This window comes from Xyrauchen texanus, chromosome 31 (assembly GCF_025860055.1).
Source record: "Xyrauchen texanus isolate HMW12.3.18 chromosome 31, RBS_HiC_50CHRs, whole genome shotgun sequence".
Lineage (NCBI taxonomy): Eukaryota > Metazoa > Chordata > Actinopteri > Cypriniformes > Catostomidae > Xyrauchen > Xyrauchen texanus.
The window spans coordinates 17,250,482-17,273,368 of record NC_068306.1 but is presented as its reverse complement, the minus strand read 5'-3'; the positions used below and the strand labels follow the sequence as shown (position 1 = coordinate 17,273,368).

General features: G+C 39.7%; 1 protein-coding gene across 2 annotated transcripts in view; it reads left to right on the top strand.

Moving 5' to 3' along the window:
* The window catches only part of LOC127624651 (ankyrin-1-like), a 42,514-nt gene that overhangs the window by 2,872 nt on the left and 16,755 nt on the right, over window positions 1-22,887 (top strand). For both annotated transcript variants that reach the window (XM_052099466.1, XM_052099465.1), the window contains exons 3-31: window positions 565-663; window positions 1,287-1,385; window positions 1,939-2,037; window positions 2,164-2,361; window positions 4,408-4,506; window positions 5,046-5,144; window positions 5,325-5,423; window positions 5,521-5,718; window positions 5,923-6,021; window positions 6,129-6,227; window positions 7,594-7,791; window positions 8,016-8,114; window positions 8,501-8,599; window positions 9,438-9,536; window positions 10,535-10,627; window positions 11,085-11,157; window positions 12,180-12,200; window positions 13,250-13,373; window positions 13,491-13,554; window positions 13,986-14,098; window positions 15,143-15,367; window positions 16,534-16,688; window positions 16,842-17,053; window positions 17,434-17,638; window positions 17,906-18,002; window positions 19,182-19,410; window positions 20,165-20,293; window positions 21,745-21,864; window positions 22,084-22,168. In XM_052099466.1, coding sequence (XP_051955426.1) covers window positions 565-663; window positions 1,287-1,385; window positions 1,939-2,037; window positions 2,164-2,361; window positions 4,408-4,506; window positions 5,046-5,144; window positions 5,325-5,423; window positions 5,521-5,718; window positions 5,923-6,021; window positions 6,129-6,227; window positions 7,594-7,791; window positions 8,016-8,114; window positions 8,501-8,599; window positions 9,438-9,536; window positions 10,535-10,627; window positions 11,085-11,157; window positions 12,180-12,200; window positions 13,250-13,373; window positions 13,491-13,554; window positions 13,986-14,098; window positions 15,143-15,367; window positions 16,534-16,688; window positions 16,842-17,053; window positions 17,434-17,638; window positions 17,906-18,002; window positions 19,182-19,410; window positions 20,165-20,293; window positions 21,745-21,864; window positions 22,084-22,168 — 3,628 coding nt within the window. The remainder of the gene's footprint in view (window positions 1-564; window positions 664-1,286; window positions 1,386-1,938; window positions 2,038-2,163; window positions 2,362-4,407; window positions 4,507-5,045; window positions 5,145-5,324; window positions 5,424-5,520; window positions 5,719-5,922; window positions 6,022-6,128; window positions 6,228-7,593; window positions 7,792-8,015; window positions 8,115-8,500; window positions 8,600-9,437; window positions 9,537-10,534; window positions 10,628-11,084; window positions 11,158-12,179; window positions 12,201-13,249; window positions 13,374-13,490; window positions 13,555-13,985; window positions 14,099-15,142; window positions 15,368-16,533; window positions 16,689-16,841; window positions 17,054-17,433; window positions 17,639-17,905; window positions 18,003-19,181; window positions 19,411-20,164; window positions 20,294-21,744; window positions 21,865-22,083; window positions 22,169-22,887) is intronic.

Genomic DNA, 22,887 nt, shown 5'->3' with positions numbered 1-22,887 from the left:
TGGAGAACTTGCCACAGTCTCAATTGCTTCTGTCTCTTCATGTAATCCCAGACTCACTCAATGATGTTGAGGTCTGGGCTCTGTGGGGGCCATGACATCTGTTGCAGGGCTCCTTGTTCTTCTCTTCAATTCTATTTGTAAAGGGAATGTTGAAATCTAAAATTGATATTTCCCAATTATACACTAAAAGCAGAATATATAAAATAAAAATGTTTTAGGTTAAGTATTATAATGTATTATAACTGTAGTTACAGTTATAACATATAACATATTTTACAAGACATTACAAATGCATTTTAATGCATTATAATGCATTAAATTAGAAATAGGGCTTCATAGAAAGTGTTACCCTGTATCACAGAAAGAGCAAGATTACACATCATGACTCACTGAGCTTACATTGCAGCCAGTCTTGGCTTGTAATTGCAGTGATTGCAATGTGTCACTGTAAACAAGAATGAAAAATAAACAGAGCAGACTTTGTTAGAGATCCGTCAGCGTAGGTTTTCCTGTTTTGTACAAATGCTGAATCAATGAAATGTCATACTGTTTCTCTCCCTGTAGACTGGCTTTACTCCCCTCCACATCGCAGCCCATTACGAGAATCTCAGTGTCGCACAGCTTTTGTTAAACAGAGGAGCCAATGTGAACTTTACGCCTAAGGTCAGTTCAACTCTAGTCTCACATAGAGTAGCTTGAATGTTGACTTGCAGTATAAAGTCTTGTCCTCATTGCAGCTTATTAAGTGCGTTTGTTTTACATGCCTTTTAGGGGTGGGGTTATCAGAAATAGGTTGCATTACAATAATAAACTTGCAGATAAAACATAATTCAGATAGCAGCCACGTGAACTGCTGTACAGAAAACACAGGGGGAAAAATCTTTCTGTCCATCCAATAGTTTCATAGACAACTCAGAAAACACAAAGAAAATATAGCTTGGTTTGTAGATATCTAGTTAACTTGCTATTAGGTGCCTTAAACATAACTCTGAGTATCTTTCAAAGATTTGACGCCACTAACCTGAAAAACGTTGTCAAATCCAGTGATTTTTTAAAGGTAAAGCCTGCCAATTATATTGGATCTGGCAATTTCAGTATATTTTGTTTAGTATGCATCAGTCAGTCAGTGAATGGGCTGTGGGCAGTCTGTGGGTGTGCCTTCTGAGACAGAGATTACAGTAGTTCAAGTCTCATGTTAAATGCTACCTCCTACTTTATTATACAGTACATATCTAAAAGATGACCTGAATTGTCTCTTTCTCACACTCTCTTCTCTTCTTTTAAAGAACGGCATCACTCCGTTACATATCGCTTCCAGGAGAGGGAATGTGATTATGGTGCGACTTCTATTGGACAGAGGTGCTCAAATAGATGCCAAGACTAAGGTACAGTATTTATTCAAACACATCATCGCACAGCAACGCTATTTGCTGTGCCAAGCAGGATGACAAATGTCACTGCTGAGACTGCTGAATAAAAATTATTTAAGTCTAGCTCATAAAGGCTGACCCATTTTACTTTCTCTTGGGAATATCAGGTATTTTCTCTTTGTGAGAACATTCTCTTTATAGTGTGCTTTGATGATGAAAATATAGCAGAAAATGCAGCTTGTTAAAGGCATAGTTCACCTAAAAATGAAAATTCTCTCACCATTTACTCACCCTTTTATTGTTCCAAACCCATATGACTCCTATGACAAAAGGAGATGTTAGGCAGAATGTGTGTGACTATAGTGTATAGATAATAGTGTAGAGGCTAACATTCTACCTTCCTTTTGTTTTACACGGAAGAAAGAGAATCATATGGGTTTGAAACAATGTGAGGGTGAGTAAATGATGACAGAATTTTAATGTCCATCCTTTTAAGGATGAATTGAAACCACTGAGTAGTTCCAGAATTGCTCATTGCCATCCTCCATATTCTTTCCATCTTCTGCAGGATGAGTTGACACCGCTGCATTGTGCAGCCAGAAATGGCCATGTACGTGTTGTGGAGATCTTGCTAGACCAGGGCGCTCCCCTTCAGGCAAAGACCAAGGTGACTTATCCATATTCCTAAAATAGGCACATAGTATAATGGATTATTCCTTTGTATTGTCATCTCTGATTTATTGATGCCGTAATAATGCTGATCAATTGAGAATGATATGTCCCCCTCGTGCAGAACGGTCTATCTCCCATCCACATGGCAGCGCAGGGCGATCATATGGACTGCGTGAAGCAGCTGCTGCAATACAATGCAGAGATCGATGACATCACAATGGATCACCTAACCCCTCTGCATGTGGCAGCACACTGTGGTCACCATCGTATGGTTAAAGTGCTGCTCGACAAGGGGGCAAAAGCAAATGCCCGGGCTCTGGTTAGCGCGCCTGTGTTTGATTTTTGCTGACATGCATCTCTCATCGATTCTCTGCCATGCCTTAAATGGATTGTTCACCCAAAAAGTTAAATTGTGGGTACTCACAATTGGGTACAATAATTTATTCACCCTGATGTCGTTCCAAACCCATATGAATTACTGTTTTCTGTGTCACCCAAAAAAAGTTAGACAGGATGTTAGCTTCAGTCACTATTCACTTTCACTGCATCATGTTTTTTTTTTTCATAGAATGGAAGTGAATAGTAAGGGCGGCACGGTGGTGCAGCGGTTAGCACTGTCGCCTCACAGCAAGAAGGTCGTGGGTTCAAACCCTGGTTGCCCTGGCCTTTCTGTGTGGAGTTTGCATGTTCTCCCCGTGTCTGCGTGGGTTCTCTCCGGGTACTCCGGCTTCCTCCCACCATCCAAAAACATGCAGGCTAGGTTAATTGGTGTCTCCAAAAAAATTGCCCTAGGTGTGGATGTGGATGTGGAGGTGTGTGTGAGTGTATGTCTGTCTATGTGTGGCCCTGCGATGGACTGGCGACCTGTCCAGGGTGTCCCCCGCCTTTCGCCCAATGTTAGCTGGGATAGGCTCCAGCCCCCCGTGACCCTGTACACAGGATAAGCGGTTGACGATGGATGGATGGAAGTGAATAGTGGCTGAGGCTGTCATTTTGCCTAACATGTCTATTTGTGTTCCACAGAAGAGAGAAAGTCATACAGGTCTGAAACAACATGCTGGTGAGTATATACTGTAACGACAGAATTTTCATCCCTTTAAATGTTTAGTTCATCCACTTTTTTCAGTGGAACACAACAGAAAATTATAGAAGTAAATGTATGCACCGACAGCCTCAGTTTCATTGTGCAATAAAAGTGAATAGTAACTGAGGCTGTTAGTCCTCTTTTTGTGTTATATAGAAGGAAGAAAGGCATACAGGTTTGGCACGACATGAGGGTGAGTAAATGATGAAAGAATGTGGGTGAACTATCCGTCTTCAGTGTATTCTACAATGGTATGTCCTGTAGATATCTGAGATAGCTTTATATCTAATATATTATAATAATGTAATGAATCTACTGTAGTTCTGTAGTCATTGGATTAAAGGAATAGTTCACCCAAAAATGAAAATTCTCTCATAATTTACTCACCCTCATCATGCCATCCCAGATGTGTATGACTTTCTATCTTCTGCAGAACACAAATTAAGATTTTTAGAAGAATACCTCAGCTCTGTAGGTCCATACAATGCAAGTGAATGGTGGCCAGAACTTTGAAGCACCAAAAAGGACATAAATCCAGCATAAAAGTAATCCATACAACTCCAGTAGTTAAATCTATATCTTCAGAAGAAATATGTTAGATGCGGGTGAGAAATTTAAGTCCTTTTTTATCCTACAAATTCTCCCTGCACAGTAGGTGGCGATATGCACAAAGAAGTCATCAAAAACAAAAGAAGAAGAATGTGAAAGTGAAAGTGAAGATCAATAGTAATAAAGAACTTAAATATTTAGCTGCTTCTCACCCAGATCTATCAAATCGCTTCTAAAGATATAGATTTAGCCACTGGAGTCATATGGATTATTTTTTTATGCTGCCTTGTTGGTGCTTCAAAGTTCTGGCCACCACTTGTGTTGTATGGACCTATAAATAAACACATACATATTTAAGTCCTTTTTTAACTGTAAATCTACACTTTCACTTCAACATTCTGGTGTGGATGTGACTTTCACTTTCACATTCACCCACTTACGGTTTGGGGCTGGTCAAATGTAGAGATTGATATTAAAAAAGGACTTAAATATTGATCTGTTTCTCACTCAGAGTTATCATATTGCTTGAGAAGGTATGCATTTAACCACTCATTTAACCACTCATATGGATTACTTTTATGCATACTTTGTCATTTTTGGACATCTGGGATGGCGTGAGGGTGAGTAAATGATGAGAGAATTTTAATTTTTGGGTGAACTATCCCTGTAATCCCTTTTTTTAATCAATTAAACTGTACAATGTGTAAATAGTTCATTTGTTTTATCTTCCAGAATGGGTTTACCCCATTGCACATTGCCTGCAAGAAGAACCACATGCGGTCCATGGACCTTCTGCTCAAGCACTCAGCATCTCTGGAGGCCGTGACTGAGGTCAGATTACTCTCTGCCTGTCACTTTGATGGATAACCTCCATTCTCAGTGCACCAATTACAACTATAGCTTGACTCACTAGAAAACAGAAACACTAGAGACATGTTCACGATTACTTGAAAAGTATTGTATTATATTATATTATATTATGTTACGTTACATTGCATTATATTATATTACTGTATATTATGTTATATTATATTTTTATAGGAAGGTAGGACATATCGAAGAGCTCGTCACATTTCTTTAAATATACAATAAGCTTTAGATACAGTCCATGATTTGCTTCTTGCTAGTCGTTTGCTGGTTGTACTAGAGTGAGGAACATTCCAATTCTAGTGAGTATTTTATTGGAACCAAATCTGTTTAGTGCTGTGTAGAGATGGCCTCAAAGCTAATAGAAAAGAAGAAAAAGCCACAAAACTCTATTTGTGATTTCATGTTTTTGTAAAATGCTGTTATGCTGTGGTCTGTTGGTGCATTTAAGACAGAACCATCAATTAGTCATGTTTAATTGCGTGTATGCTTTTGTCTTTTAGTCGGGTCTAACCCCACTTCATGTGGCTGCTTTCATGGGGCATCTTAACATAGTGAAGAATCTGCTTCAGAGAGGAGCTTCACCCAACGCATCTAATGTGGTAAGAACTGTGTAATCCATTCAGCACCTCAGAGACACCAAACAATAATCTCCCCAAGGCACAGCTATTCTGCCTTACAAGCTGACTAATGTCTTTAGCAACGATTATAGTGATCATGAAAGGAGATTTCTTTTGTCAACTGAATGCTTATGGTGTCTGCATTTAAATGTACTATTACAGAAAGTGGAGACCCCACTGCACATGGCTGCCAGGGCGGGACACTGCGAGGTGGCTCAGTTCCTGTTACAGAACAATGCACAGGTGGATGCTAAAGCAAAGGTATGTCAAGGATGCAAGCTTTTTTCACATCTTAATTTATCTGCTTTTGTCTCATCTCATATTTCCTCTCTGTCTGTCTCTCTCTTTCCTTTCACAGGATGATCAGACGCCCTTGCACTGTGCTGCTCGAATGGGACATAAGGAGTTGGTGAAGCTGCTCATGGAGCATAAGGCCAATCCAGACTCGTCTACCACGTCAGGTCACACTCCTTTGCACATCGCCGCCCGTGAGGGACACACCCAGACCACACGCATCCTGCTTGACGGGAACGCACAGCAAACCAAAATGACCAAGGTTCCTCTCCTCTAATTACACAAAACAGTTGCAGCACTCTTGCACGCTGTATTTCAGCACAAAATCCTGCATCTTATTCTCTAACTGCAACTCTGGCTCTAAAATAACGCAGATAGCGCATGTAAATAAACAACGCCATCACTGGCCATTAATTCATTCTCAGTGAGTTCCCACATAAGTGTGTATATTTTTTCTGTCTTACAGAAAGGATTTACCGCTCTTCATGTAGCATGTAAATACGGTAAAGTAGATGTGGCAGAGCTGCTTTTGGAAAGAGGGGCAAATCCTAATGCAGCTGGAAAGGTATTACATCAAGACGAACATTTGATGTCTCAGTCAACTTCTGCTAATATCAGATGACAGACAGCAGTGGGTGACTGAGGCCATTTGTCTCTCTTCTCCTATTTCAGAATGGATTGACCCCGCTGCACGTGGCCGTCCATCACAACAACCTTGATGTAGTCAAGCTGCTGGTCAGCAAGGGCGGCTCTCCGCACAGCACCGCGAGAGTAAGATACATACACGTTTGTACATAAAATACACTAAAACAACATTAATATCAGAGACAGCAGCCTTTGTAGAGCCAATCAGCATTCTCCTTTCTCACTCAAGGTGTGGTGTGGTGTTGTTGTTAAACATCTAGGCAGGTAACCAATAAATTGTAGGTTCGATCCTCATAAGAAGTGATTCATGAGCTATCACCATTGTGGCCTTGGTTTCGTGTAGCCAGACCTTTGATTAGCAAAAGGTCTGGTCCACATTGCACATTATTCTGGATCAGAAACCACCCACTTAGAAAGGGACCATCTGACCAATAAAGCAAACAACCACAGTTTATTTTGGTGCATATTCTATTCTATTCAAAAGTTATTAGTACACACTTTTTCACTGACTTAACTCAATATCTGTCAAAGATTTGATTTATTTGAACCTCAAAAGCATCATCATTTCAACCTTGTGAACACGACTTTCCAGGCAGACTAATACAAATCCCTACCCTTACTCCTGGAAGTTGCTGAAGTTAGCCAGTCAGATTAAAGCTTGCCAGATCAAGAAAGTTCTTTCCAGTTTTGAGGGCAATATGCATCCGACAGTCAGTGAGTGGACTGGGAACAGACTTTTGTGCCTTTGACCAATGTACTTTAAGGGATAATTCACCCAAAAAATGAAAATTATCTTATAATTTACTCACTGTCATTCCATTCCAGATGTGTATGACTTTCTTTCTTCCGCAAAACACAAACAAAGAGTTTTTAAAGAATATTTCAGCTCTGTTGGTCCTCACAATTCAAGTGAATGGTGGCCAGAATTTTAAAGGCACAAAAGGCAATGTAAATGTAATCCATAAGACTCCAGTGGTTAAATCTGTTATCTTCTGAAGCAATAAGGGTGGGTGAGAAACATAAATATTTAAGTCATTTTTAAACAGTAAATCTACACTTTCACTTTCACTTCAACATTCTGGTGTGGACGTGACCTTCACTTTCACATTCACCCACTTACCGGTTGGGGCAGGTCAAAGGTGGAGATTGATGGTAAAAAGGACTTAAATATTGATCTGTTTCTCACCCACTCCTGTTATATTGCTTGAGACGGTATGCATTTATCCACTCATTTAACCACTACTTTGTCATTTTTGGACCTTCTGAGTGCTGGTCACCATACACTTGCATTGGACCTACAGAACTGATATATTCTTCTAAAAATCGTAATTTGTGTTCTGCGGAAGATAGAAAGTCATACACACCTGGGATGGCATGAGGGTGAGTTAATGATGAGATAATTTTCCTTTTTGGGGTGAACTATCCCTTTAACCCCAGGGTACTTATGGTACATCTTGATTACTAACTTTTTCTGTTTGCTGCTTTTTGACAGAACGGCTATACAGCCCTGCATATCGCAGCCAAGCAGAACCAACTAGAAGTGGCGAGCAGCCTGCTGCAGTATGGAGCTAATGCCAACTCAGAGTCACTGCAGGGCATCACCCCACTTCACCTGGCCTCACAAGAGGGGCAACCCGATATAGTGGCACTGCTCATCTCCAAACAGGCCAATGTTAATCTGGGCAACAAGGTGACACGCTGTTTAGGCTTGGATTAATAGGTATTCGATTTATTCTGTAATAGTGAAAGATCGAGATGTGTTGGAGCAATTCAAAAGTGTAAAAAAGACATTTGAATTTATCTTAATTATTGCATGTATGATTATACGCTATATAAGCAGTTATACTGTGCTAACCTCCTTTTTATGTGTGTGTGTGTGTGTGTGTGTGTGTGTGTGTGTGTGTGTGTGTATAGAATGGGCTGACACCTCTGCACCTGGTTGCTCAGGAAGGGCATGTGGGCATAGCAGATATGCTGGTGAAGCAAGGTGCCTCAGTCTATGCAGCCTCAAGGGTAAGACACTTGAATGCACAAACAAACACTCAGCAATGCCATCTGTGGAATGTCCTAGAATTTAGACCTAAGAAACCTGCGCCAGTAGAAAATCTTTCTTGTGAAGCGACAAATAGAACTAGAGTTTAACATTTTCTTTAATTTGGGGCTATTATGAGGTGTAGTTAAATTCAGCTGTGACATTTAACCTTTCATAATACATTGTTCTCCCCACTGAAACATTCTTCCTCTGGATTGAAAATGAAAATAGGAACCAGAGGCATTGTAATTGTTAGCTGAAATTGATCGTCAGTGAGCATTGGAACCCTCTAGGGAGTGATATCCATTTAGTTGTTCCCTTACTCTCATTTTGTTCTCCTTTGAATCACTTTTGCTCTCTTTCTTAGATGGGCTACACACCCTTACATGTGGCTTGTCACTATGGTAACATAAAGATGGTGAAGTTCTTACTTCAGCAGCAAGCCCACGTTAACAGCAAGACCAGAGTAAGTCCTGAACTTCTGGATAAACTTCTGGTTGCACACAGGCCACTTATCACGGACATTAAGGGGTGAATTTACTAAACAGTTGCACCACTTTTGCACATCTTATTCACTAACCACCCACAATCTATAGTTGTTTAAGCAGGACTAAACAGTGCTGAATGATGCTGCAGGTTGAGTATTTTAATTTAGTCATTGCCATTCCTTTCTGCACAAACACGCCTACTTTCTAAGCAAATTAGGCTAATTTTATATTGTGCTTCATTCACAAAAATTGCCGGGTGCAATTTACACCACGTTATTACCTCCAGATGAAATCAGGTGGTAAAATGAATTTGATTTAAAAGTAAAAAAAAGTACATTTTCTATCGATCATATCAGCAGTAATTTATCAAATAATGATCAAATGATTAAAAGCGTTTTAACCTGGTATACTGTACATTCGGTTGTCTGGATCATAGTGATGCTGCACAGTCCTGGCAGGGTGTGTCAGATCACTGTGGTCTGCTGCATCCTCTGTTACATAGCACTCAGAATTGGCATGTGCAAATTGCATTCAGCAGCGAATTTGTGGCCACATTAGCGCTGTGGCCTGATCTGCATAATTCCTTTAGTGAATTAGAACATAAAACAGCTCAGACAGCGAATAACCTGCACTTTGACTGGCCGCAATTCATTCTCAATGAATTCCCCCTCAGTTTTATTCTGTAGTTTAACATTTTGCGTTCTGCTCATTCAGTTTAAATGTAAGGATCGCTATTGTTGATTAGGAGGTTTTGTTAAAGCAAATATATCATAAGTCCACTCTTTTTTCCTCTGTGCCAATTTCTTTCTTTTCCAGACAGGATATACACCTTTACATCAAGCTGCTCAGCAGGGTCATACAGACATCGTCACCCTGCTGTTGAAACATGGAGCCCAGCCCAATGAAATCACCACTGTGAGCAACCCCCTATTTGAAATATTACCATTTCGTTTGCCACAAAATTGTATACACTGCTTGAATGTCTGATGAAGAACAGTATTTGGTGTGGGTAATTTCTGCAGCCATGCTGCCAGTTCTCTGCAATAAGCTGCTATTGAATAATTACCCTTTTCAAAGTATTTGGACACGTAAAAAATATTTGAATGTCAATGCATTTGATAATAAATAATAATCAAAACCATGTAGCATAAGCAAACTAATGATGCTAGACGTTTTCTCATAACAAACAATTTTCTGAGCCATTTTGACTTTTATGACTTTTAACCGACTGGTCCCAAGGTCCTTTTTTGTGTGTTTGAAGTCAGTTCCCCTCAGATGTCCTAGCAAAGGAACCACAGGTATAGATTATCACATAAACTATGTTCCATTAAGTTTGACTACCAGAAAGTGTCCAAATGCTTTTTGTCTTGATTACAAGTAGGCCTACATCTGTTATTTTATCATTTAAATGCTAAAATACTTTCAAAATGTTTTGCTTGAATTGTGCTTGTGCTAGCTTTCTTTCAAATTATTTAATGCCAAATTACACTATATTTTGTTATCAAATATTAAGTATTCCTTAAGTGCCCGAATGCTTTTTGTGGCCACTGTATGTTGTGTTTTGGACATTGGTCCCTAACAAGGAAAGCTGGTGTACTGGATTGTCCCCAACAATGTTGCCTAAGCAGAATGAATACCTTTGTCAAACATCTTTTCTGAAAAGTCCATGTTCGCTGACCAGGTTTCAATAGCATGTTTATTCTTGTCCACCAGCATGACCAACACCAAACCACCATAAAAACAAGGAAATGTGATTATGATTTTCATTCATAAGCCAGTATCTCAAGCTTGAGTTAGCAGTTCTCCAGAGCTCAGATTTTTCACTACTCCAAAATTATGAGGAAAATATTTTTTGACAGTGCTTGGGTGTCTTATCAGAGATTGTTGACCTGACTGTGTGTTATCTGTGGCAGAACGGTACATCACCTCTGGGCATCGCTAAGCGGCTAGGCTACATCTCTGTCATTGATGTGCTGAAACTGGTGACTGAAGAATCAGTATCTGTGGTGAGAGTCGTTTGCATCTTATGAATTGTGTCTGACCAGAATTTAAGATTGCAATCTTCAAGACTTTCATCCAAAAGCAGGTTGATTTATGGCTTTTATGCTGTCATCTCTTATTGCTAGTCAATCTGGTCCTCTTTGATTTGTGCAATATTTCTTCCCTATATAGAGCTGTTCGTTTTGTAGTTATAAAATCTGAAGGAGAATTAGCATTTTCAAACCATGTGCTTCCATGAGTCTTTCAAATGGGTTTTTAGAATAGCGGTTTTCCATTTATGGATAAAATGTGGTTTGCATTGCTTGAAGAGACTTTCACATTTTGTTTTAAAACAAAATAAAAACCTATTGGAAATTCCATAGGGAACCCATGGTGAAATATACATACAGTTTGGGCTACAAGCTGATGTCAGGACTAAACAGGTTTATAGTTTTGTTCATATATTCCTTCCCTGTCCCTCAGATAACCACTGAGAAGCATCGCATGAGTTTCCCGGAGACGGTGGATGAAATACTGGACGTGTCTGAGGATGAAGGTGAATATTTGCTGGCTCCAATTGACTTTAGCCTGTAGGATTATACTGCACCAAATGGCATATTAAAGCTCTGATTCTCAGCTGCTCTAACAGTCTCAATGGCATGAGGTTGGTGCTAATTAAAATTAAAATTAAAAACATGGGCTAGAAACAGATGGCTGGTGGGTCATATCCCAAAAGTGACGATTGAAGTGAACTAGCAATTAAAATGATCACATTACACATAGTCCTCTGATGTAATTTAGAGACGTACTACAGAAACCTTTGTGTCCTGGAACCACATTCCTATCAACAGATCATACATACCCTTTACCTTAATCTTAATCATATCTTTAAAATCAGAAAGCAAAGATTGCTTGATAGGAAGTAATGTTGTACCAGGAACATATCCTACTTTTGTAAATCATATTGATCTTCCTTGGCTCGAATCGTTAAAAGTTGTTTTTTTTTTCTTTTCTGAGAGATACATTTCCATCTATTCAAGAATGTAATCTCTAACTACGGTTCAGGGTGTCCACAGTCATGGAAAACCTTGTTATGTCAGGAAATATTAAAACAGGGATTTGTGGCACCTGGAAAGGTCTTGGAAACTAGTTCGATTTCTATAATGAATAATATTTATTTCAACTTACTGTATGTTTTTCTCTTAATTATTATAAAGTTGGCTAGAAATTGTTATTTGTAAAAAAAAGATTTTCTCTATTTAATAATTTGTAAAAATCCTTATCCAATAACCAGAACAACTGGCAAAATCATGGTCTGTTTGTTAATGGAGACATTTGTACAATAATAAGTCTAATCTCTTAAATGTATTCATTTAAAATATTAGGACCTGACATACTGTACAGATGGAAATCTACCCAGCAATCTCTATAACATTATTTTTGAAAAATCCTTAGCCAGCAATCATAAAAGACTAGAAAGGCCATGGAAATTATTTTTAGATTGAAAAGGCAAAAGCAAGAATTTATTTATTTTCTAAATCAATGGCCTGAAATGTTCCTTCTTCCTCCCTGCTGTAGGAGTTGCTCAGCTAACATTAGGTAGGAGGGTCTCCCTCTCTCTGGCTTGGTTGTCCGGTTTAATAGTGGTTTGTGAAATTTGTGCCTCCATTTCAAGCACTCTCATCTTTGTCTCTGACTCATGAGTCTCTCTAACTACTCTACTCTTTTAACATGTCGCTTCGTGGTACTACGGCATCTGTTCCTCTTCATTGTGTCGTCATGAGGTTCTTTTCCTTTAATGACAGTAACATGTGTCTGTGGATCCATCATTAATGAGCTGCATTTGAAATGACTTTGTGTTCTCAATATGCTGTTTATGTAAATAAGGCTCTCTTTTTTCAAATACTCTGGGAGTCACACTGGGAGTGGATAATTTTACTAATTGACTAATGATGATTATTTGACTCAGCAGAGGGCTCCAAAATGAACTGCCATAGTGGCTGTTGTACCCATTTGTGAATACCTGCCATTAAGCCCTACAATAGCACCAAACAGATCTCTCCCATGCAGATTAAGTGTGACCTCTGTACTAATGGGCATGCCATGCAATTTTATCGCGTGTCTTGATTTCTTCATGTTTTCCATTGGTTCTGTGTGAATGACTTCATTGCTTGGACTTGGGGAATGGGTGAAGGTTCTTCAGGGCTCAATACTAAGAATTTTCACCTAATTGTCCTAGCTTTACTTGCCCTGCCAACATTTTTACTGGCAAAAAAATAAAATAAAAAAAAGTTAAAAACAAATATATTATGTAATGTTTTCTTTAGTACGAAAAACAATATTTGCAATAAAAGCTGGAAATCAGATGTCAACCACAAGTCAAACAATGTAAATGTAGTGTGAACACAACACTGGGCTGATTGGTAACAGTAACAGTTCCATCAACTGGCCCTAAACTCTTTTCCACTGGCCCGGGCCAGTGGGCCATCCTTATTGTTGAGCCCTGTTCTTGTGTGTTCTAGGAATGATGATGGACTGTGATCGCTAAAATAACTTCTGAGCTTTTCTTCCATTCTCTTAATCCTCCTTCCTGCTTTCCTGCCAGCCTCTTGCATTGGTGTCTCTGACATATGTTGTGCTATATGTAGGGGATGAACTTCTTGGGATGGATGGAGCACGCTACTTGAAGCTGGATGACCTGAAAGACCAGGATGATGATTTTCTGTCCCCCAAGAAAACCATGAGAGACTTTGAGAGTGGCATGGGCACAACGTAGGTCATAAGTCAAGAGCACAGTGCAACATATTTACCATTAGCTGTCTGATAATAATGTACACGTTTTCAGTAGTCTTAGAGGCAGTTTACAACTGTCTGTTTCATTCTCTCCAGACCTTACTCGCCAGCAATTCCCAGAATACCATGTGTGTCACCTGAAACTGTCATGCTTGACCAGGTATTGTTCTTTTTTTACTTCATTAACTGAAATAAATAATTTTCCCTGCTGATGCAACTAAAACCAGCTTTTGAAGGTAGCTGGATTTGCCTGTTTGTTTTTTTAGCTGGTTGAAGCTTGTCATAAGATAATCCAAACTGGTTTAGGTGGTGATCAGCTGGTGGGGCCGAGGTTGACCTGGTTAGATCTGGTAGACTAACTTTACTAAACAGATGAGGAACTTGTTTAACCGGTTAACACATTTCCAGATTACATCTTAACCACAGTTTAACCAGACCACAGAACCACCTTAAGCTAATGTACCTTTTTACAGCTGGGTTGGCACTTGCTCTCTTTCTGTTATTCTCTAATAAAAAAGCTCATAAAGCTGTCACTCTGTCTGTGTTTGTTTGTCTGTGCGTGTGATCTGTGCTATTCCTGTACGTCTGCAGCATACACCTGTCCCTTTGCCAAAGGAGTATGATGAAGACTCTCTAATCCCCAGTAGTCCAGCCACAGAGACCTCAGACAACGTTAGCCCAGTGGCCAGCCCCATCCACACTGGGTCAGTGCACTCACTTCACATTCAAATCCCACAGATATACACTAAAGAATTTGCCTTTTAAAGTATAAACTCACTACCCTTGCTAATGGCTTTGCACTTGTTTTATCTACGTATTTACATGTTGGTCAAAATGCTTATTTTTATACCTGTCTCCACTGTCATCAAGTGTCTAAATTAGAATAAATTTGTATTCTTTGCAGTTTTTAGTGTTATATTAGGGATCACATATATGAATCATTTTAGACTAATCAGTTTACCCTTGGTGCTGGTGTCAACATAAAATTAAAACAACATCAGTTGCTATTGCTGAAATTGACTGTGAATAGATATTTTACCTTTTGTACGAAGCAGTTAACATGATCAATGTAACAAAGTTGCTCAAAGTTGATTAATGACCTAGTAATAGCAAAGTTATATCAAATATAAAAATCCTAATATATATATATATATATTTCCATGTTTAAATGAAAAACCCCAGATTTTTAATATTGTCTCAGACTTTTGGACCCTAATGTAAACTATATATGCTTGACAAAGCCTTGTCTGAAAGTTTCAACTAGTTTTAGAAGTTTTAATTTTGATGGTTGTACAGACAGTACAGTAAAACAAACAGCTAGCCAGCTAGCTAGATAGTCAGACAGATAGTTACATAGATAGACAGGCAGAGAGAGAGAGAGAGAGAGAGAGAGAGAGAGAGAGAGCAACTTCTCAAATCCAGATCAAAGGCCTTTTGTGGGTTTGTTTACATTTACATTTTTTAACTGTTGGCGTTTGAATTAACGAGCATTCCGTTTGCCCGTTTGAACATTCCGTCAATGTAAGTCTATGGGATTTGTTCTGATGTTTGGCCATCTGCTGTGCAAAACTGTAAAGGGTGTCGCACACCGGACGTGTCTGTTGGATGACATGGCGCAATCTAAAATTTGAAACAACAGTTTTCAATGAAGGTACGCACACCGTTGCGCCACTCGGCGTCTGTCAGCTGCATTAAGTGAAATTTAATCTGGTTTGTTCATTTGCTTGGTGTGGTTGGTTGTTTGGCAGGTTTCTGGTCAGCTTTATGGTGGATGCCAGAGGCGGGTCAATGCGTGGCAGCAGACATAATGGTCTGCGTGTAATCATCCCACCACGCACCTGTGCCGCCCCCACACGCATCACCTGCCGTCTGGTTAAACCGCAGAAACTAACCACACCACCTCCTCTGGTGGAGGGAGAGGGGCTCGCATCTCGTATTATCTCAATGGGGCCTTCCAGTATGCAGTTCCTCGGGTAAGAGCCTGTGTGTGTACAGTATGTATGTTAGTCTGTATACACATTGATGACCAAGCCATGTAAATTGACTACAGTACATTCACTTGTGTCGTGGCCATCATTTCATGGCCATTCTCTTCACTATGTTCTTCACTACACTACCAGTCAAATGCTCGGACACAACTACAAATTCTCAGGTGGTAGAGCGGATTGGCTGCCAATCGCAGGGTTGGCGGTTCGATTCCTGGCCCACACGACTCCACATGCCGAAGTGTCCTTGGGCAAGACACTGAACCCCAAGTTGCATGAGTGTGAGTGTGAATGTGTGTGTGAATGGGTGATTGGGACATAGTGTAAAGTGCTTTGGTAACCTCTAAGGTTAAAAAAAGCACTATATAAGAGCAGACCATTACCATTTTACACATTTTATAATAGTAGATCAGCAAAGCTATGAAACAACTCAAATCAAAATATGTTTAGAATATCCACCCTTTGCCTACACTCTGGGCATTCTCGCAACAAACTTTATCCACCTGGAATGTTTTCAAACAGAATTGAAGAAGTTCTCATGTATGCTGAGCTCTTGTTGGCTGCTTTTTTATTAATTATTTGATCCAACTCATCAATTAAATGAAATAGTGATAGTTCACTCACTGCTGAACACAATTTTTTTTTTAGAAGAATGTCTCTACTCTGTAGGTCCATTCAGTGCAATTAAATGGTGACCAGAACTTTGAAGTTCCAAAAAGCACATAAAGGAATCATATAAGTAATCCATACAACTTAAATATAAATCTTCAAAAGTGATATTATAGGTGTGGATCAATATTTAAGTCCTTTACTACTATAAATTCTCCTCCCAGCCCAGTAGGTGGTGATATGCATGAAGAATGCAAATCGCCAAAAACTACAGAAGAAGAATGTGTAAGTGAAGATTTATAGTAAAAAAGGAAGACATGGATTTAACCACTGGAGTCATATGGATTACTTTAATGCTGCCTTTATGTGCTCTTTGGACCTTCAAAGTTCTGGCCACCATACACTTTCATTGTGAAGACCAACAGAGCTAGTTTTGGGTGAATTTTTGTTTTAATTCGAATTTCCATTTGTAAAGAAGTTAATACATAGGCACAGTTAAGAAACATAAATTTTTGATGGATACTGTATTTTCTCATCCTGTTTAGGCCAGTGATAGTGGAGATCCCTCACTTTGCGTCTCTGAGTCGGGGTGATCGGGAACTTGTAGTTCTGCGAAGTGAGAATGGCTCCGTCTGGAAAGAGCATCGTAATCGACATGCCGATGACGTGCTGGAGCCCATCCTTAATGGCATGGATGAAGGTAGTTCTCATGTTTCACAAAAGCAAGTTCAAATTTTCATTTGAAACAGTAACGGTCACCAGTACTAGCAGATTATCAACAGATCATTTTGTGTAACAGAGTTTCTGTATGACTGACCTTATTACCTTATTATGTCATCTGTGCCTTCGACAGATCTGGAAAGTCAGGAAGAGCTGGAGAAGAAAAGAATCCGCCGCATCATCTCCACAGACTTCCCTCTCTACTTTGCTGTTGTGTCACGTGTCCAGCAGGAGAGCGATCTTATTGGCCCAGAAGGAGGTCAGCTAATGAGTAAGCTGGTGCCCCAGGCCCAGGCCATTTTCCCAGAGACGGCGGTCACCAAGAGGGTTCGACTTGGTCTGCAGGTGAGATGGAAGTATTGGGACGTGAAGAGAGAATCGCAGTGAGGCAACATCATCCCTTTTTTTTTTACGTTTCACATAAAATGTATTACTATACATGTAAATGGACAATTACTATGTTACTCAATTATAATTAATATTATAGAAGAATATGCAAATATAAAGTTTGTACAAATATGTAAATCTAAATAAGAATAACAAATCACAGTATGACATAATGCAAGATTTTTTCTTGATCAGTTTTGAAGAATTTTTCATCTTTTGCTTTTATTATTTCAGTTTATAAAATTGTTATTTTGTCTTATAATTGTACAGCTGTTATTTTGTGCAGGGAGGGCTCAACAAATGATTATAATTCAACTCTGCTTATCTTCTTCGCCCAGGCCCAACCAATCCCTGATGAGCTGCTGACTCGCCAATTAGGAAACCAGGCCACGTTCAGCCCCGTCGTGACAGTAGAGCCTCGACGACGAAAATTCCACCGGCCAATTGGGCTCCGTATCCCTTTACCACCATCCTGGAGGGAGAGTTCACGCGATGCTGGCGAGGGTGACACTACAAGCCTGCGCCTCCTCTGCAGTGTTATTGGTATGGTCCAGTTCTGATCTATTGCAAAGCAAACATTGTCTGAATCTGATATTTTTGTTTTGAAAAAGGAGGACTATCTTGTACACCAGTCTTCTTCAGCCTGATTTAATGTATCTGCTCTGCCAAACTGCTTGGAAAAGGCTGAAACAGACTGGTGTCTTGCCTGGAATGGGACACAGGGATAAAGATAGACTCAGCAAGTTGATTCCAGATGGTGTTGCTAGAAAAAAAAAAAGGATTTTATAAAAATCTGTAACCCTCCTGCAGGTGGCACCGCCCCCGCTCAGTGGGAAGACATCACTGGCACTACCAAGCTCATGTATTCCCACAACTGTGCCAACTTTACCACCAATGTGTCCGCAAGGTGAGCCACAAAGGCACAAACAAAAACATAAACAAAAAACACCCAGTTCAACATTTGCACCACATTTTGTGTGGTATTTCAGCACAAAAACCTGTTTTATGGACTAACCAGTCACAATATAGTATAACCAGATGCTAAATAGTGCTGAATCATGAGTATTTGAATTAATTATCATTATTATTTGTGCAGATATGCTTCCTTTATATGCAAATTAGGCACATTTTTGCTCCTTATTCACAAAACTTAGTTCTATATGCCAGACACAATTAATGTTGCACTATTACTGCCCTCGGAATCAGAGACTATTTAGCAGAGATGGGCCACTTCTATTTAAATGAATGGGAGAAATAGGAACGCCAAACCAAGAAGCTCTAGTGCCCAACAGTCAACAGATCTAGAAAGGAAGTCACGCCTTTCAAATAATAGAGCCAATCACCTTTTAGATACAGACATCGCCATCGTCTGTATCATTTAACTCTCAATAGCTATACGAGCTGGAAAATTGTGCGTTTTAGTGTTTCAATTTCAATAGTATAAAATGTAATTGCTGATTTGAAATATGTCCTTTGATCGTAATCTTCACCAACCGTTTTTGAGATTTCGGTGTTCCCCCATTCAAGTAGATTGGAGCTGCACTGTCATAACTGGAAATAGCCTCCCTAGAGCATTCCAAAAATGGCCAGTAATGGACTGACTTTCTAGAAAGACTTTGCTCGGAATGCAAGCCGTAATAGGAATTTATTTAAAAGAGATGTTTGTGTACATTTTCTAGCAGTCATGGCAGCAGTAATTCTTTAAATGATGATTAAATGATACGAAAGAGCCTTATAACTGGACATATGTCCAGCTGAGTGGTGTAGGCGAGCACACTTTCGATATTAAGAATTACGGCAGGCAAATTGCGTGCATTACATATTTTTGGGGTGTGTATGTGGTGTTACGTGAGTTGCATAATTCCTTTAGTGAATCAGTAGTGCTTAAGTGCAAAACAAATGCAGACAGCACATACAAAATGATGGTGCTATCAGTGGCCGCAAAGTTTGTGAGATCCCCCTCATATTCATGGTTGCATCCATGTCAGTTGCATTTCATAAAATAATAATTGAAACACATGTAAGTGAACACAGTCTCTCATGGCTTCTTTTTTGTTCTAATTTCTATGTGCGTCTGCACATTCAGGTTCTGGCTGGCAGACTGTCCACGGACGGCGGAGGCTGTGACCTTTGCCAACCTGCTGTACCGTGAGCTGATGTCAGTGCCGTACATGGCCAAATTTGTGGTATTTGCTAAGATGAACGATGCCAGAGAGGGCCGTCTGCGCTGTTACTGCATGACCGATGACAAAATAGACAAAACCCTAGAGCTGCATGAGAACTTCACAGAAGTGGCACGCAGCAGGGACATTGAGGTAATAGGAGATGAGGAGGAATGGGCAGTAGGTGTCTTAGGGAAACCTGTTAGGAAACATTCATTATTTTTGCAATTCCATTTGGTATAGTAACATTTCATCTATAAAGGCAACATGAAACAGTATTTGTAACACATTTAAATTCTGTCATGTGATGGCTTTTTTCAGCCATTGTAAAAGGCTACTTAAATAGTAAAATACATATTATGCAGCCACATACATATGCGTGTACACAATAAAGTTAAACGTTGCATTAAAGGGGCATTCATTCATTTTTTTTACTTGTTACTCTGGTAAAAATATAAAATTTTTCTTCATTAAAAAGTTTTACTCCTAAAGAAATTAATTGTACTTTTGAAACATATAAAATCATAACCACTCACATGAGATGAAGACTCTAGTCATATCAGTAACTTTGTACAAGGCTGTTTATTCTACATGGAGAGGGTCCCTCATGGGGGCAGCCAAGTTAGAATCACATGGCCAGAGAGTCAACTCGCATAATCTCAGAATCAACCTATAATTGGACACTTTTGCTCATGGATTAAACTAATCATAGCTGAGTGTGAATGGTGAATTTCTTCAATGGCATTTGTTATGATAAGTTATGATTTTGAGTGATGCTACATCCAAGCCACTAAGTGTCAGTGTAAGTCCAAGATGACACCATCAAAAGAGTTACTGAGTGCACAATGATGCTTTGTCGCTGACTTATTCTGACTCACTGTTCTCCTCTTCTCTTGTCTTCCCACAGGTGATGGAGGGGATGCCACTGCACTTAGAATGTTCTGGAAACCTGGTGCCAGTGAGAAAAGCCACCCAACAGCCTCGTAGCTTTAGTTTTCAGGCCTTCAGAGACAACCGGCTACCTGTCTCTGTTAAGGTATGTCCATCTGTCTTTCTTTATTAACCTGTATTTCTGTGTGTGGGTGTGTCTTATGCTAAGTTAGTTTGAAAAGTACATGGCGGCTTTCCCTGTCTCAATACTTTGTATTTTTAGTCAACCTACACCTATTTGTATATCATTCAGTGTGTTCTTATGTGAAAGGGTGTTTGTGTGTGTGTTGACATTCTTTAAGTAATAGTTCACCCAAAAATTTAAATTCTGTCATTATTTACGCACCCTCATGTTGTTTCAAAACCATCTGAATTTCTTTCTGCCATGGAACACAATAGAAGAAATTTTGAAGAATGTACTGGTCACTGGTGAACAAATTGTTATTTTGAGTCAGACCTTGTAAATTAATCAGATGATCCAGTTCACAAAACGGGTCTGAATGATTTGTTTACAAACTGGATATCGCAAGTGGATATCGCAACTGGATATCGCAACACTATGAACTCTCATGGACGTGCCAAGGAGAGCTAGGGCGGATGTCAAGATTTTTAGTGCATAACGACTTGACTTTGGGTCTGTTTCTGAGCTGTTGTATGACTTCAGAAGACTCAGAATATAGTGCTAGAGTCATATGGACTACTTTAATGTTGCTTTTTGAAGCTTGAAAGATCCAGTCCCCATTCATTGTAATTGAACGGAAAAGAGCGACCAGTACCTTCTACAAAATTTCTCTCTTTGTGTTCCATATGGGTTTGGAACTTTGTGATGATGAATAATTAAATACAGAATTTAAATTTTGGGGTGAAAAACCCCTTTAATAATTTTGTCTGTCAACTTACTGTATGTCTTCCCTAACATCTTCAGTGTATATAATTTTCAGACCACACACCCCCCAGTGCTCTCTTTCACTCTCAACTTGTCTCACTCCCTTAATTTTTGTGTCTTCATATCTGTCTGTGATTGTGGCTTACACTTTGCACCTCTTTCTGTGATTGGTTAGTCTCAGACAAGCTGCTCTGTGTTGTATTTTGGGCTTTGTGGTGTAGTGGCTCACCTCGTAAATGTGGTATTAGTCTCGTGAGCATGCCCTTAACTCTTTCACCTTCTAGCCTGCCCGCCAGACTTTCTGCCTGCCTGTCTGTATGTCTGTCTCACTGTCTCTCTCTCTCTCTCTCTCATGGTCACACTCTTACTGTCTGATCTCACAGACGCCCAGGTAAAAGTGAAGGTAAATCTCTCTCTGTCTCGCGCTTGCCTATGGACTGCCTCCATCCCTTCCCCCACCCCTGTCTACCTGTATGAGTCACGGCCGAGCAGCTGCTCTGTCTAACAGTCTTTAATATGTGTCTTTCTCTACCTCTTTCTGTCTCTTTATTTATCTTCCCCTTCTGTTCTTATTTGACCCATCATCTCATTTACACCCCTCTTTTTTATCCTCCTTTCTCTCTGTTATCCTCTCTCCATCTGTTCTTCCCTTGCTTCCCCTGGCTCATCAGGTGAGAGACGGCAATAAGGAAGCCACTGGGTTCCTATCCTTTCTACGCAAATCCACCAAATACGAGGACGTGCAGCACGTGCTGTGTAACCTCAACATCACCATGCCTGCCTGTGTCAAGGTGCTTTACTGAGTTACTGTAGATTAATTATTTTTGTTATGAGTAACTTGTAGCTTGAGAAGCTACATTTTTAAAGTAGCTTTCCTAACACTGCTGCACCATCAAGCTATATTTAAATATGAGCTCTTTGCTTCATATCTTCATATAGTTTAAATTACTCTGATAAATACTCTATGGAAGACATACTACTGTGTGCACTCACAATTTGTTTACTCTTAGATGGTGGGTAGTGACGAACGCCGGAGAACATTGACCCCTCTCGCTCTGAGAGAGAGGTACAGCGTTCTGAATGAGCCTGCTCTGGGTAAGACATAATGGCACCATGACACTGTCCTCAAGAGGAGGGGGGCTTTTGAATGCTGTGCCCAAATCCTTGCTTCTAAACCTGCCCACTCTTTCATGCATGGCTCTGACTGGCCATTGGATGCTGAGCACTGCCATCTTTAGGGTGATTTGGGGATTGCGCCCAGAGGGGTTACCAATAACACAAGCAGTTCCGAGAAGTCAGGTGCCCCTGATAATGACTGAGCAAATGAGCAGTAATAAATGCATGGTGCTGGTTTGAATCCAGCATAAATAATCTCAGCATGGCAAGCTCCAGCTTTGAGAATGAGCTTTGAGGGAAAGGACTGCAAAAAAATGACCTGTTTAGAGGTGTTGATGCTGGGTGAGACATGGTAGAGAGGGTCTGGGAGGTTTGAGGCAGCTTAGCTGTCCAGGACACGCCACAACCTTCATTGTTCATGAAGCAGATGAAGGCAACTAATGTATGTAGAGTGCAGATTTTGGCCAATTTTAGGTAAGTGTTGACCAATGTTATAGTTTCAGCCACCACACTGCAAAAATAATGTTCTCACTTAGGATTTTTTTCTTGTTTACCATAAAAAATGATCAAAACATCCTTAAAACAAGACACTTTTAGTTAAAAAGCAAAATGAGCAGATATATCTTGTATTTAGAGAAATCAAATGAAATTTAGTGAAGTTTATACTTAAAATATATATATATAATTATTATAAGAAA